At 50.6% G+C, this 15,569-nt stretch overlaps 1 protein-coding gene across 2 annotated transcripts in view; it reads left to right on the top strand.

The window, feature by feature from the left end:
- Positions 1-15,569, top strand: part of LOC147115444 (IgGFc-binding protein-like) — a 169,140-nt gene that overhangs the window by 73,492 nt on the left and 80,079 nt on the right. For both annotated transcript variants that reach the window (XM_085989698.1, XM_085989697.1), the window contains exons 23-27: positions 5,892-6,139; positions 6,989-7,166; positions 9,268-9,376; positions 11,229-11,323; positions 12,592-12,768. In XM_085989698.1, the coding sequence (XP_085845824.1) occupies positions 5,892-6,139; positions 6,989-7,166; positions 9,268-9,376; positions 11,229-11,323; positions 12,592-12,768 (807 nt within the window). The remainder of the gene's footprint in view (positions 1-5,891; positions 6,140-6,988; positions 7,167-9,267; positions 9,377-11,228; positions 11,324-12,591; positions 12,769-15,569) is intronic.

Raw genomic sequence — 15,569 nt, 5'->3', positions numbered from 1 at the left:
GGTGGATCATGTGGGCCAGCACGGTGCCAAGGCGAGCAGACATGGCCCTGGCAAAGATTTTATAGTCCGTGCTGAGGAGGGAGACCGGGCGCCAGTTCTTAAGGAGGCGGAGATTGCCCTTCTTAGGCAGCAGGACAATGACCGCCCTGCGCCAAGAGAGGGGCATCTCCCCGGTCGCCAAACTTTCCCCCAGGACCCGCGCGTAGTCGCCCCCCAAGACGTCCCAGAACGCCCTGTGGAACTCCACGGTCAGCCCGTCCAGCCCCGGGGACTTTCCCCTAGAGAGCTGGCGGAGGGCGCCGGTCAGCTCCGCCAGACTTAGCGGAGCGTCCAATTTTTCGGCGCCCTCCGGGCCAACCTTCGTCAGGTCCTCCCACAAAACTCTGCGCGCATCCTCGCTGGACGGATCCGGAGAGAACAGAGCCCCGTAATAGGCGCGGGTCTCCGCGCTGATTCCCTCCGGATCCGAGACCAGAGATCCGTCGCCGGCCAGCAGCCCCAAGAGCTGCTTACGGACCCCCCGTCTTTTTTCCAGCGAGAAGAAGAAGGGGGAGCCGCGGTCCAGGTCCCGCAGGAGCTGGATCCGCGACCTCACGTACGCGCCTCGGGACCCGACGAGCTGCAGGTCCTTCAGCGCGCCCTTCTTCTCTTCGTACACCTTCCGCAGGGCCGGGTCCTCGACAACCTGACCGAGACGGGACTCCAGGTCGAGCACCTCCTTCTCCAACCGCCCGACCCGGGCCTCCCGCCTCTTGGTCGACCCCTTCGCGTACTCCTGACAGAAGAGACGGATGTGAGCCTTGCCCACATCCCACCATAGCCTCAAGGAGGGGAAGCCCCCCTGCTTCCTTCTCCAGTCGGCCCAGAATCGACAAAACGAATCCCGGAACCGTGCGTCCTCCAGCAGCAGGTTGTTAAAATGCCAGTACACGGACCCCCCCCCGCGCGCGCAGCGGAGCGAGCTCCGCCCACACCAGGTGGTGGTCCGTGCACGGCACCGGCCGCATGGAAGCTGCCGGAACGCAGGAGACGTACGCCCGGGAAATGTAGAGGCGGTCGATTCTGGACCTTCCTCCCCCAGACCTCACGCTAGTGAAGGCGCTGGAGTCGGGGTGGAGATTTCGCCAGACGTCCACCAAGTCGAAGGACCCAACCAGGTCCCTCAACTTCTCCATCGCCGCCGGGCTTCGCGGGGGACCCGAACGGTCCCTCGCCTCGAGGGTGCAGTTAAAATCCCCCCCCGAGGATGACGCACTCGCCCACGTCGATGGAGCCCAAGAGAGCGGACACTTCTTCGAAGAAGCGCACTTGCTGCGCACTGGTCTGAGGGGCGTACACGTTCACTAGATGGAGCGGCACGCCCCCCAGGCGAACAGTGACCTGGAGCAAGCGGCCCGGCACGTGCTCCTTGACCCCCAAGATCTCCGGCTGAAAATGCGGGGCCAGCAAGATAGCCACCCCGCTGGAATTGTTGGAGAGGTGACTCATGCTGACCCCTCCTTGCCACTCCAGGAGCCACGTGGCTTCGTCTCCCGGAATGGTGTGGGTTTCTTGCAGGAAGCACACCGCATACTTCCCGTCCCGAAGGACCGAGAAGTTATTGAATCTGCGGCGCGCCTCCCTGCTGCCGTTGATGTTGAGGCTGGCTATGGTTATCTTCATGTCAGAAGCATAGTGCAACCTCTACCTACACCTAACGGGGGGAGGAAGCGCAGCCACTGGTCCGCCGCCACTTCCTCAGCAGCCCAGTGAGAAACGTTGTGAGCCGACGCAGCTCGAGCGGGTTCACACCCTCGTCCGCGCCCAAGATCTTAACGGCGGCGCAGACGGAATCGATGAGCAGCGCCAGCTCCGACCACCTGTCGAGGGCCAGCCGGACCTTATTGCGCTGACCCAGGCACGTGGCCATAAAATCCCGGAGTTCCCTTACGGAAATGAGGGGAGACTCGGCAAGGGGCACGAGGTCATCCATCGCCACGTCGGCGCTGGAGTCCGAATCGTCCTCCGTGCCCATCACCGAGTCCCCATCCTCCTCCAGGGGGTCGTCACCAGCGGCCGACCCGTCCGCCGCGCAGTGCGAAGCGAACGACTCGGCCGCGCCAGCCAGCCCCGCCTCCGCCCGGATCCCACCCCCAGGATCGGCGGCAGAGGATTTCTCCCTGGGCTCCTCTAGGGGTGCCGGGCCAGAAGACGGCGGCGGTTCAGAGCTCCCCTCCGCCTCAGACGCCGGAACGACCGGAGAAACCGGGGAGAGAACAATTTCCAGCTCCTCCAGTACGTCCGGCACCAGAGACGCAGCCAGGGGGCCATCCTCCTCCCCGCCACCAACCTCCGACCCAGCGGACGGGGGGTTTTGAATTAAAAGCTCTACCAGGATGAGCATCCCCTGGGAGACGTCCGGGTCGCATTGGGCGAGCTCATTATCCTCGAGCTCGCCTGACCCAGCCCCCAGGCTGCCCGACCCGGCGAGGGGTAATGACACCGATAAAAGGTCAACTTCAATTACTGCCGCGGGTTGTTCCGCAACCCCCCCCACGGGCAGGGTCTCATCCCCATCCCCGGGAGGCACGTGCTGGACAGACACATCTGCCTCAGCCTCCCGAGGGACAGGCGACCCCTGCCGATCGCTGGTGATGACGACAGCGCTGGGGGGGGGGGGGGGGGCGCAGTACCCGCGGCGGGCGACGACTCCCCCTGCTCGGAGGGACCTTCCTCCTCCCGGTCCTCCTCCTCATCCAGGGGGTCGCGCCTTCTTTTTAGCACGGAGGGAGCGAGGGAGACCTCCATGTCTGCAAAGGCCTCCTCCTCGACTCCCTCCGGCGGAGCAGGTTTGTCGGGTTCCTCGGGCCCGAGCCCGGCCGCAGGTATTGGCATTACCGCTGCGGCGGTTGCGGCCACAGGCTCGGGCACGGGGCCCCTCCCGCTCACATCTGCCCTGATCAACTCCGCGAGGAGCGCGGGTGTAAGGGGCTCAAGGGGCAAGGGCTCACCATCCACGGGGGGACCTGCCCTAAGGTGCTTCTTTTTTCCCCGCGCCTTCTTTCCGGCCGGACACGCTCCCTCCCCCCCGCCGGAGGCCTTGGTGGCATCGGCCCCCGACGTCAACCGCGCATCAGACGTACTTGACGCGCGGGCAGATCCGGGGGGAAGGGCGGCGGCGCCAGCCTCGGCCGCACGAGATGATCCGGCGGCCTTGGAGGCAGGGCAGTTCCTCCTGATGTGCCCCACCTCCCTGCAGGCATGGCACCTCACACCGTCCGACGTCCAAAAGGCGCGGTAGGCGGTCCCCTCGTGGAGGACGACGAACGCCCCTTCAGTGTCCTCCTCCCGCGCCAGCTGGATAAACAGCTGGCGCCGGAAGGAGAAGACGTGGCGAAGGCTGGCCTCCCGGAAGCCGAGCGGGATGGGCGTGATCCCCGACCTCACCTCCCCAAGTTGTCGCAAATGGGGAAGGAGGAGCTCACCAGGAACATAGGGCGGGACGTTGGAAATAATGATCCTCTGCGCGGTGGCCTCGAGAGGATCCACCGGCAGGAAGGTCCCGCCCACGGTGAGCCCCTTGGCGACAGCCAGGGACACCGCCCGCTCCGACCCCAGGAAGAACACAGCCTTCCCATACATTTTCGAGGCCGCGACGATGGCTGAGGGGCCGACAACCCCAGCCATGGCCTTGACGCAGGCCTCGATGGTCATAGTGGGGTGAGTGTAGCTCTTCACCCCAAGCTTTTTTGTTATTAATCGAAAAGGTGACGGGGCAGCAGGAACAGCGGGAGCAGCTGTGGCTGTGGCTACCACTCTCGCATAGGTCCCGGCTGGCCCCGCCACTGGCGAAGACGCAGTCGCCATTCTGGGGTGCTTTTTTTAAGGGCTACACTCACCCCAAGTCACAGGCCTGAAGGTGTTAATGGCCTCGGTGTATATATATATTTTTTTGTCCTCTATTGAGCAGAGGGAGCTGATTAAAATGAGGACACACCTCTCTCCTTATTGATTTAAATTGGGAGAGGAGCCCTCTCCCCTCTGCTCAATTGGCAATTAATAAAATAGATGAAACTAAGGTGCCTTAGAAAGACAGGCAGAGAGAGACAAAGAGAGAGAGAGAGGTGGGGGGGTGGGAAGGAGGGAGGCCGCAAAGGGCAGTGTTGCCACTCAGGATGGTGGGTGGGTGTTGGCAGGGTTGCACTCTCCGATGGAAAAAGTCTTTGGTGATGGTGGTCTTCTGGCAGGGGGAGAAGACGTCTTCACCTGGAAAAGCTGGAGAAGCCCAGGCTTAGTCCTGCAACAGGTCTTAACGATGTAATTAAATTAAATTAAGGACTTCACCTTGGGCAGCTCCAAGCTCTCCCAGGGCAGGCAATAGAAGGGATGCTAATTAGTGGTGTGTGTGGCCTAGCTTTTAACAAGAGCACACACACACACACACTACACCCCTTGATGATCCGGCCTTGCTTCTTCTTTTCTCCCCCCACCTAAAATACAAAGTCTTGGGAGAGTGCCCCAAATAACACCCACCTGTAGATGTTCCGGATGAAGTTTTCTTCCCTCCTTTCAAGCAGTTGGTTTCTCTCCCCTCCCTCTCCTGAAGTGGAGGCCAATTTGGGGAGGCAGTGATAGAAAGGCCTCTCCCCTGGTTGATGTTGATGTAGGCCTCCTTTCTCCTTCTCCTCCTCTGTCCTCTCTCTCCAGGCACCTCAGTTGATGTAATGTTGGTGGTGGTGGTGGTGGTCCAACGTTCTCCTCCTCTTCCTGGTCAGGGGACCACCACTTTAATCCACTCTCCAAAGTCTGGCTGCTCCCTCTGCTCGTGCTTGCAGCTGAACAGAGGGTAACTTAAGACTGAAGTACAGAAGCCTGCTATGGCTTTATATACAGGGGTGGTCACTGCCGGTACTGCAGTATCGAATCAGTTCTTCTCTTAAAGGTACAGACACAACAGTAACAGGTTTTAAGCAGGTGCAGAAGCAGGGAAAGGGGGGAGGGGAGGAAAGTACAAAAGGGAAGGTCTGTGATAGGGTGGAAGGCAGGAGAGATTAAATGACAAAAGGGATGGTGGTACAAGGCGAAAGGAGATGGTAATGGGAGAAATAAAAGATGGGTCTGGAGGAGGCGTCAATGGGAATGGCAGAATCATCAGCAACAGCTGCCGTCTGAAAAAGTAGAGGCAGAGGTTATGATCTAAAATTGTCAAAATCAGTGTTGAGTCCGGAAGGCTGTAAAGTGCCTAATCGAAAGATGAGGTGCTGTTCCTCGAGCTTACATTGAGCTTCATTGGAACAGTGTAAGAGGCCGAGGACAGAGAGGTCAGAGGAGTGGTCCGGAGAATTAAAATGGCAGGTGACTGGAAGCTGAGGGTCACATTTGCGGACTGAATGGAAGTGTTGCATAATGCGGTCACCCAATCTACATTTGGTCTCCCCAATATAGAGGAGACCGCATCGTGAGCAGCGAATACAGTTTACTAAATTGAAAGAAGTACAAGTAAATCACTGTTTCACCTGGAAGGAGTGTTTGGGTTTGTGGCCCTGGACGGTGGGAAGGTGTTGTGGGAAGGGGAGGGTGTATTGGGGATGATTGAGGAGTGGACCAGGGTGTCGTGGAGGGAACGGTCCCATCGGAATGCTGAAAGGGGAGGGGAAGGGGAAGGGAAGATGTGTTTGGTGGTGGCATCACGCTGGAGGTGGTGAAAATGGTGGCGGATGCTCTGTTGAATGTGGAGGCTGGTGGGGTATGGGTGGAAGGTGAGGACAAGGGGAACCCTATCGTGGTTCTGGGAGGGAGGGGAAGGGGTGAGAGCAGAAATGCGGGAAATGGAAGGGAATAGTAAAATACGGCAGCTGACTATAAAATGGATTGGTAGATGACTACACTTAAATGGTTGTTTTTTTGTGCAGGTCATGCTACATGCAGCGCTTCTGGAGATCCTCACTATAATACTTTTGACACACGTGTTCACCACTTCATGGGAACATGCACATATTTGCTGTCCAAACCGTGCAGTGAATCTTCAGTGCTCCCTTACTTTGATGTATCAACTACTAATGAGCACAGAGGTGCCAACACTAAAGTGTCCTGGGTGAATTCTGTGCACGTGCTTGTCTATAACAACACGATTTCAATCATGAAAAATCATAAAGTGCTGGTATGTAAATTTGTTCCTTATTATTTTTGATTATTCATTGACTGATGCAGGACTTGCCTTAGATCTTTACTTGTTCACTGATCCGTTATAACAATGTACTAATACAAACAGCATTTGCATTTCTTGTTGCCAAACTTCGGGGGGGGGGGAGGTGGTCAGCGGGAGGCAGGTGAGAAGCAGACTTAAAACATGGACAGCTAGTAGCTGTCTTGTTTCAGGATGCTTACCATACTGGTCTTTTCATAGCTGGAACATAAAGCAGCCCTTGTAAGAAGTAAATAATGATGCATTTGTTTTGGGGACAACCTTCATTGATTTAGAGTAAGATACTGTTCATACAAACGACTTGGGAAACACCACGCTCTGATGAATGATTCATTCGTACAATTTATTGCATATTAATTCCAATCTTGCAGTCTATTAAATGGCAATGGTTCAGCACCAGATCTGATAAAGAGCATGACAGAATATTGATAGTAACAGGGCATACTGGAAGTCCAACGGGTTCGGTTCAAATGCCTGCACAGTCAGATTGGATGCCACTGCAAGGCAGGCCTGATAACATTTTTTTATCTGAAGTAATGCATTTTATGAAATAATAAATCATGTTCATAGTTTGTGGAGTCCATGTTGTGTACTAGAAATATGAAAAAAATAAATACATTGTATAATAAATATTTTAACAAAAACACTGGACATAATTTTCAAGAAACGATACATTTTGCACTGACCTGAGTTTTGGATTATCTAGGTTGTGTGATAATTGTTGACACATGGGTGTTGTTGTATGGATGAGGCATATCAGTTTGTAATTTATGTAAACAACAAGCATTTTTTTTCTTTCCGTAGCTGAATGGAAAAAGAGCAAATGTGCCTGTGTCTGTTGAGGGCCCCCTGGTCGTACGGATGAGTGGTGCCTATGTTTTACTGGAGACTAACTTTGGCCTGTTGGTGAGATTTGATGGCATCCACCATGTTGATGTGTCTGTGCCATCTACGTATGCTGGACTGCTCTGCGGCATGTGTGGTAGGTCCTATAGATTTACTGAGCAAATCTTCAAACATATTACAGGTGTGTCTTTATATCTGTTTTTAAATGTTTTGGTAGTACCAAGAAACTCTCTTTTTACCGGCACCTAAATAACCGGATATCTCTCTTAACCGGCAAAATTCAGAGTAGGTTCAGGTACGTTTTACTTCATATTAGTGGCCGTGTAACCGGGGTTCCTGGATCTGTGGCCATGCAACAGGGACACCTGGATCTGTGGCCATGTCACCGGGGTTCCTGCACCTGTTGCCATGCAACAGGGACGCCTGGATCTGTGGCCGTGTACGGGGCTCTCGTACCTTAGTAAGTATACCTCTCTGTAATCCGGACTTTTTGATCAACCAGCAGCATGCCGGTCCCGTCGGTGCCGGATAAAAAAGAGTTTCCTGTAGTTGTTTTTAACTACTATTCAACTCTTTATATATGATGACATCTGTAAATCATGGGCAGATTTATTTTTTAGTATTTATCAAGATAACGAATGTCAGTGCTCAGTAATTGGGATCTTCTCTTTTGTCAGCATCAAACACACTAAGGGCAGGTATACCGCAGGTTGCATGCAAAGTGGAACTCCCTTTTCTCTGTTTCAACAATGTGCCATAACTGCAATCTCAAAAGAGAATCCCCCTCCTCACTATAAAAGGGCCCGTTTACCCCATTACCTATTTTCATGGCATCCCAGAGAGAGAGAGCTTACCAATTTGTATCTAAATGGAGGTAGTTTTGTGCTGGCTATCCGTCCATGCCAGGAATTTGATCGTGATTACCCCAAACTCAATTCATAGGACCCTTAAAGCCAGGACAGAGAGAAGACGTTCATCTCCTCAACTTCTGCAGCTGTTTTCAAAATGAGTGGTAATGATTTGTTCTAGTTGTTGTATGCAGCGACGGCGTAAAGAAATGCAGAAGACTATTGGCATCATTCGTGCAGGGATAGAAATGAGAAGCCATTCGTGGAATCTAAGAATTTTACAGTGCACGAGGAAGTAATTCGGCCCATCGCACCTTTGCCAGCTCCCCGAAAGAGCTATGCACGGTCCCCTGCCCTTCCCCCCATACCTTTTTAGTTTTTCCTTTGTCAAATATTTATCTACTTCCCTTTTAAAGGCTACTGCAGATCCTGCTTCCACCACTGTTTCTGGTGAGGCATTCCAACTTTCAGTGTTAAACAGAGTTCTCCTAACCTCTTCCTTCTGTCAGCAGTGGGAGTACTCTTCATCTGGGTCAGAAGGTTGTGGGTTCAAGTCCCACTCCAGAGACTTGAGCACATAACGTATACTGACATTTGACTGTAGTATTGAAGGAGTGCTTCGCTGTCGGAGGTGCCATCTTTTTGATGAGATGTTCGACCGAGGCCCCATCTGCCCTGCCAGGAATGTAAAAGATACCATGGCACTATTTGAAGGAGAGTAAGGGAGTTCTTCACTTCCTAGGCAATATTTATCTCTCAACCAACATCATTAAAACAATTAATTTGGTCATTTATTTTGTCGTTGTTTGCGGGACCTTGTTTTATGCAGATTGGCTGCACATTTCCCTACATCACAACCGTGATTACACTTCAAAAGTACTTCATTGGCTGTGAAGCGCTTTGGGATGTCGCAAGAACATGAAAGGTGCTGTATCAAAACAGGTGTAATATCCACTTCCACTATTGTAAAAGGGGGTGGCAGAGCCTGTATATAGTCTGTTGCTTGCACCTAATGACGTTTACCAGCCTTCTGTACTGCTAGCATGTTTCTAACGCAACCATCTGATGGACAGTCACACTTCATAAGCAGTAGAATATAAAATGGCAGCTTTAGGTACCAGCTTAGGTATTTAAAGCTGCCTCCGCACCAGCTGTTATATTTCAACTAGTGCAAAGAAAACCATTGTGAGAGGTAATAATGTTGACGCTGGTTTTACTTATGTCGATTATGACAAGATTGAGCAAGTAACAGCAGCAATATACTGCCCTTTTGAAACAACAAAAAATCTTGGCATCGTACCAATGCCAAAATCGGCAGCATCAAAGAAACTAGCAAGTGACAAAGAGACTTGTAGAAACTCTGATCCTCTGCCTTTTTGTATGATTTAGGTAACTACAATGGTGACCCCGATGATGATATTATTATGCCTAATGGCAGCTTCGCAGCAGATTCTAATAAACTGGGAGAGAGTTGGCAAGTACCTGATGGAGAGACTGAGTAAGTATACACAACTTAATTATTACTCTGTCTGGAATTTTTAAAAAAAATTCTTGTGATGTGGGCGTCGCTGGCATGACTGGCATTTATTGTCCATCCCTAGAGGCCTTGGTGGGCCTCCTTCTTGAACCACTGCAGTCCACAATTAGCATCAGTCCCCTTGGGAATGAAAAGATATCCAGTGTTCCTGCTCCTGATCACCATCTTGCCAGAAATGTCTGTGTGCGGATATCAGGTAAAACAGGATCTAGCTCAGTCAAGAAGACCCCTATAAGAGCTTAGCATGCTGACTCACATTCTAGGCTCATACCGCAGCAACCTGCATCTTCATAGCTCCTTTAAACACCCCAAGGCAATTCACAGAGGTCTGAGGAAAAGCAATACCAAGCCAAAGATGGAGAGATTAGGACGGGAGTCCAAATGCTAGATCAAAGAGATGGATTTTAATGAGGGTCTTAAAGGAGGAGGGGGAAGTGGAGGGGTTTACGGAGAAAATTCCAGAATGGGACCTAGGTGACAGAAGACGTGACTACTAATAGTGAGACAAAGGAACGGGGATGCGGGACAAGCGGCCAGAGTCCGAGGAATAGAGAAACCAAGGGCAGGATTTTCATTGGGCCGTGGAGTCAGGATTGGAGGCGTGTGGGGAGTTAAAATCCTGAAATCAGGGGTCTCGACCCCATCCTGCACCCAAACCCGCCTCCATGCCAGTTTCAAAGGAGGCGGGTACCCGCCCCGCAGTGGGACCCGCCTCCCCGAGGCGGAAAGGAATTAGTGCCAATTAACTGCCTGTTAGCAGGTAGTTAACGGGCAGGTTTTAGCCTAATCCCTATTTTTAAGGTTGAAGTGTGGGATTCCCGACGGCTCCAAACCACACCAAGTTAGAGGAGTCGGGCCGTCGGGTTGAAGGACTTGGAGGGGTCGAGGTGTCGGTGTTCAGGTGAGTGATGTGTGCATGAGTGCAAAGGTAAGTGTGTTTGGTGTGTCTAAAGTGATTAAAGAAGTTTTGCATACCTTTTCTTACCTTTTCAGCCTTCCTTCCTTTAGGTCTCGGGAGTCCCTCATCTCACTGGCACAGAAAGCAGAATGGCTGCAAACTGTCAAAAGTGACAGCCTGCAGCTTTCTGTGCAGGAGAGATTTCTAACTGAGTCTGTGGCGAAGGTCTCAGGTTAGAAGTATGACTATCAGTGTTTGACAGCTTCAAACAGCTGTGAAACACTGATATTTCTTCTGTCAAAATGCCTTGACAGTTGAAATGTCAATCTGTGACGTCACCTGTTGCCGGGTGGCCCTTAATTGGCCCGCTGGGCGGGCTCAACAAGGTCAATCAAGTTAAAATCGCATGGATTGGCCGCATCTCGATGGAGGCGGGACAACAACCCCGAAAGTTGTAGTCCTGCCTCCAACCCGACTCCTGAATGAAAATCCTGCCCCAAGTGTGAATTGGGGGGCAGGGAAAGACCATGGAGGAGTTTAATTGCAGGGACAAGAATTTTAATTTAAGACATTGGGGACTGTTCGCCAATGTAGGTTAGCAAGGATGCGAGTGGTGAGCAAGTGGGACTTGGTGCAGGATAAGATATGAGCAGCAGAGTTTTGGGCGAGTTTGATTTTATGAAGGATGGGAGGCCAGCATGTAGAGTATTGCCGTAATAGAATCTGGAGGTGACAAAGAATTTTATCAAAGTTTCAGCAGAAGATGGGCTGAAATAGAGGTGGAGATGGGCAAAGTTACAGAGATGGAAGTAGGTGGAGTGGATAGGGGATTGGAAACTCAGTTCGAGCTTGAGCAGGACAGCTGGGTCACGTCTTTTCTCACTCCACTTGTTTCACTTTTATTTGCAAATGCAGGTGCAATCATGGTGAGACTGACTTTAAATGTGATCCAAAAATAAAGGAGAATGCAGAGAAAGATACTGCTTGCGGAATGATTACAGATCTAACAGGTACAAATCTGCTGTTTCTTTCAAGATAATAATATATCCGTTTGAAGCAAACCAATTAAAATTAAAGCAGGCTGTTATCTAAGTAACTCCCACAATGGTTTCAAACTGATTAACATGGCAACTCATATCTGCTAGTATGCAGTTTCCCCTAAGAGAGTACTCCACTCCACGACCGATTATTGCCTTTCAGCGCAAGCATTCCACCTATCATAACATCCTATTAATCCTGAGTGTGGCAACATTTACAGTCTGGGCTGTCCAGCCTATCAATGGAAGCAGATAAGGGACTTCGGGGGGAAAAATAGGAGGAAGTAACTTAAGAGTGAGTTACAGACTGGAATCTAATTGAGGGGTTCAGATGGTTTATATGCAGAATAATGAATATGTGTGAATGAGTTACAGACTGGAATCTAACTGTGGGATTGGGATCATTTTATATACAGTCTTGGATATCTGGGAACAAGTTACTGGCAGGAATCTACAGGAATTCGATTATTTATACATAGAATAATGGCTTCTCAGGAGTGAGTTATAGGAATGTAATCCTGGCGTTGAGATGATTTGTCTATAGAATAATATTACAGGCTGGAATCCCATGGCACGAGGGACAAAGGAACAGGGGCAGGCCATTTAGCCCCTCGAGCCTGTTCCACCATTCATGGCTGACCTGTGACCTAGCGCCATACATCCACCTTTGCCCCGTATCCCTTAATTCCTTTGGTTATCATAAAGCTATCAATCTCCGATTTAAAATTAACAACTGATCTCGCATCAATTGCCGTTTGCGGAAGAGTTCCAAACTTCTACCACCCTTTGTGTGTAGAAGTGTTTCCTAATTTCACTCCTGAAAGGTCTATTTGAAGAAAGAAAGAATGTGCATTTATATAGCTCTTTATCACATCCAATCATTTCACAACCAATAAATCACTCCTTCCCAATGGAATCTGACATGCAAAAATTTACTATCCCCTTAGTATGAGCAATGCCACAGTATTCAAGGACAAAATAATAATGTGTACACGAGACTGATGACATGCTTTAGTGCAATCAAGGGGATTGAACATTCTACTCATAAAACAATTCTTTGCTCGGAATTACGTGCAAGGCACAGGCGTGTTGTGCAGCATGTCACTGGTTTGTACCTTTACTGTAGAAAATTGATTGTCTAGGAAAACTTTTGGAAGTGGTACTATTTAAATTGGAAATATTTATTTTTCTGTCAGGATATAATTTACTTCTTGCATCTTTTCTTTCCTGTACTTACTTAGGTTTATTCAAAGAGTGCCATGCTAAAGTCCCACCTAAGAACTACTTTGACAACTGTGTCTATGACATGTGCATGGATGGAGGGCAGTCCACAACACTTTGTTTTGCACTACAGACCTACGCTGACTTGTGCGCTCAAGCAGGATTTTGTATAGAGTGGAGAAACAATGCATTCTGTCGTAAGTTGTGTTTTGCAATTCATTGCCCAGCTATGTCCTGTCCACAAAAAGCAGGACAAATCCAATCCGGCCAATTACCGCCCCAATCAGTCTACTCTCAATCATCAGCAAAGTGGTGGAAGGAGTCAGCGACAGTGCTATCAAGCAGCATTTACTCACCAATAACCTGCTCACTGATGCTCAGTTTGGGTTTCAGATCTCATTACAGCCTTGGTCCAAACATGGACTAAAGAGCTGAATTCCAGAGGTGAGGTGAGAGTGACTGCCCTTGACATCAAGCATTCGTCCGAGTGTGACACCAAGGAGTTCTAGTAAAATTGAAATCAATGGGGATCAGGGGGAAAATACTCCAGTGGCTGGAGTCATACCTAGCACAAAGGAAGATGGTTGTGGTTGTTGGAAGCCAATCATCTCAGCCCCAGGACATTGCTGCAGGAGTTCCTCAGGGCAGCGTCCTAGGCCAAACTATCTTCAACTGCTTCATCAATGACCTTCCCTCCATCATAAGGTCAGAAGTGGGGATGTTTGCTGATGACTGCACAGTGTTCAGTGCCATTCACAACTCTTCAGATAATGAAGCAGCCCATGCCCATGTGCCGCAAGACCTGGACGACATTCAGGCTTGGGCTGATAAGCGGCAAGTAATGTTTGCGCCACACAAGTGCCAGTCCATAACTATCTCAAACAAGCGAGAGTCTAACCACCACCCCTTGACATTCAACGGCATTACCATCGCTGAATCTCCCACCATCAACATCCTGGGGGTTACCATTGACCAGAAATTTAACTGGACCAGCCACATAAATACTTTGGCAACAAGAGTAGGTCAGAGGCTGGGTATTCTGCGACGAGTGTCTCACCTCCTGACTCCACAAAGCCTTTCCACCATCTACATGCCACAAGTCAGGAGTGTGATGGAATACTCTCCACTTGCCTGGATGAGTGCAGCTCCAACAATACTCAAGAAACTCAACACTATCCAGGACAAAGCAGCTCGCTTGATTGGCACCTCATCCACTACCTTAAACATTCATTCCCTCCACCACCGGCACACCGTGGCTGCAGTGTGTACCATCTACAAGATGCACTGCAGCAACTCGCCAAGGCTTCTTCAACAGCACTTCCCAAACCCACAACCTTTACCACCTAGGACAAGGGCAGCAGGCGCATGGGAACACCATCACCTGCAGGTTCCCCACCAAGTTACACACCATCCTGACTTGGAAATATAATCGCCGTTCGTTCATTGTCGCTGGGTAAAAATCCTGGCACTCCCTAACAGCACTGTGGGAGTACCCTCACCACACGGACTGCAGCGGTTCAAGAAGGCGGCTCACCACCACCTTCTCAAGGGCAATTAGGGATGTGCAAGAAATACTGGCCTTGCCAATGACGGCCACATCCCATGAACGAATAAAAAAAAATGGCACAGTGTTCAGTTCCATTTGCAATTCCTCAGATAATGAAGCAGTCCGTGCCTGCATGCAGCAAGACCTGGACAACATCCAGGCATGGGCTGATAAGTGGCAGGTAACATTCGCACCACACAAGTGCCAGGCAATGACCATCTCCAACAAGAGAGAGTCTAACCATCTCCCCTTGACACTCTGTGTCATTACCATCATCGAATGTCCCCACCATCAACATCCTGGGTGTCACCATTGACCAGAAACTCAACTGAACCAGGCACATAAATTGTGTGGCTACTAGAGCAGGTCAGAGGCTGGGTGTTCTGCGGCAAGTGACTCACCTCCTGATTCCCCAAAGACTGACCACCACCTACAAAGTACTAGTCAGGAGTGTGATGGAATACTCTCCACTTGCCTGGGTGAGTGCAGCTCCAACAACACTCAAGAAGCTCGACACCATCCAGGACAAAGCAGCCCGCTTGATCGACACTCCCATCTATCACCTTAAACATCCACTCCCTCCACCAATGGCGCTCAGTGGATGCAGTGTGTACTACATAGGTTGCACTGCAACAACTTGCCAAGGCTTCTTTGGTAGCACCTTCCAAACCCGTGACCTCCACCACTTAGAAGGACATGGGCAGCAGGTGTAAGTGAACACCATCACCTCCAACTTCCCCTCCAAGTCACACACCATCCTGACTTGGACGTATATCGTCGCTGGGTCAAAATCTTGGAACTCCCTACCGAATAGCACTGGGAGCACCTTCACCACATGGAGCGGTTCAAGGAGGCAACTCACGACCATCTTGTTAAGTGCAGCTGGCGATGGGCAATTAATGCTGGCCTTGCCATCGATGCCCACATCTTGAAAATGAAGTTTTAAAAAGGGACGCTTGGAACGAATACCTGGGAGCTGCAGTGGGAGGCCCAATCTATTTTAATAGCAGGGCTCTAATTGAATTCCACAGCCAACCAGCCAAAACAGCTGTCCAGAGGCAACTCGACGGCTTACAGGCTGCAAAGATCGGGCGGCTCAGGCGCCACCTGGCTGGCACCTGATAGGTCATCCGCAGGGTGTCCGGCAGCTGCTACTGGTTGGAGTGTCCACGGCGGATGCTTTACCCATTAGACCGTTAAAATGGCTTTGCGATAATGTCTGAGCAGTAGGACCCCGAATAATATAAACTATTGATGTTTCCGTACTGAGTCAGACAGAGGCCTCAGCTGCCTGGTTTTAATATAGCCGCAGGTGGCAGCAGAACCTGAAGCAGATCGCTGGGAAATTAACTCCCGTTTCTCCTGATTTCTGCCAGGTGGAGGGAGTTAAAATCCCCTCTATCATTTTCCAACCCCTCAAAAAATTGTGCAGTTGATTAATTTGAGTTAACA

Source organism: Somniosus microcephalus, chromosome 6, assembly GCF_052327205.1.
Source record: "Somniosus microcephalus isolate GS21.2 chromosome 6, FLI_Smic_1.0, whole genome shotgun sequence".
In the NCBI taxonomy this organism is placed as follows: domain Eukaryota; kingdom Metazoa; phylum Chordata; class Chondrichthyes; order Squaliformes; family Somniosidae; genus Somniosus; species Somniosus microcephalus.
Note: the sequence above shows the minus strand (reverse complement) of the source record. Positions and strands in the feature narration are given on the sequence as shown.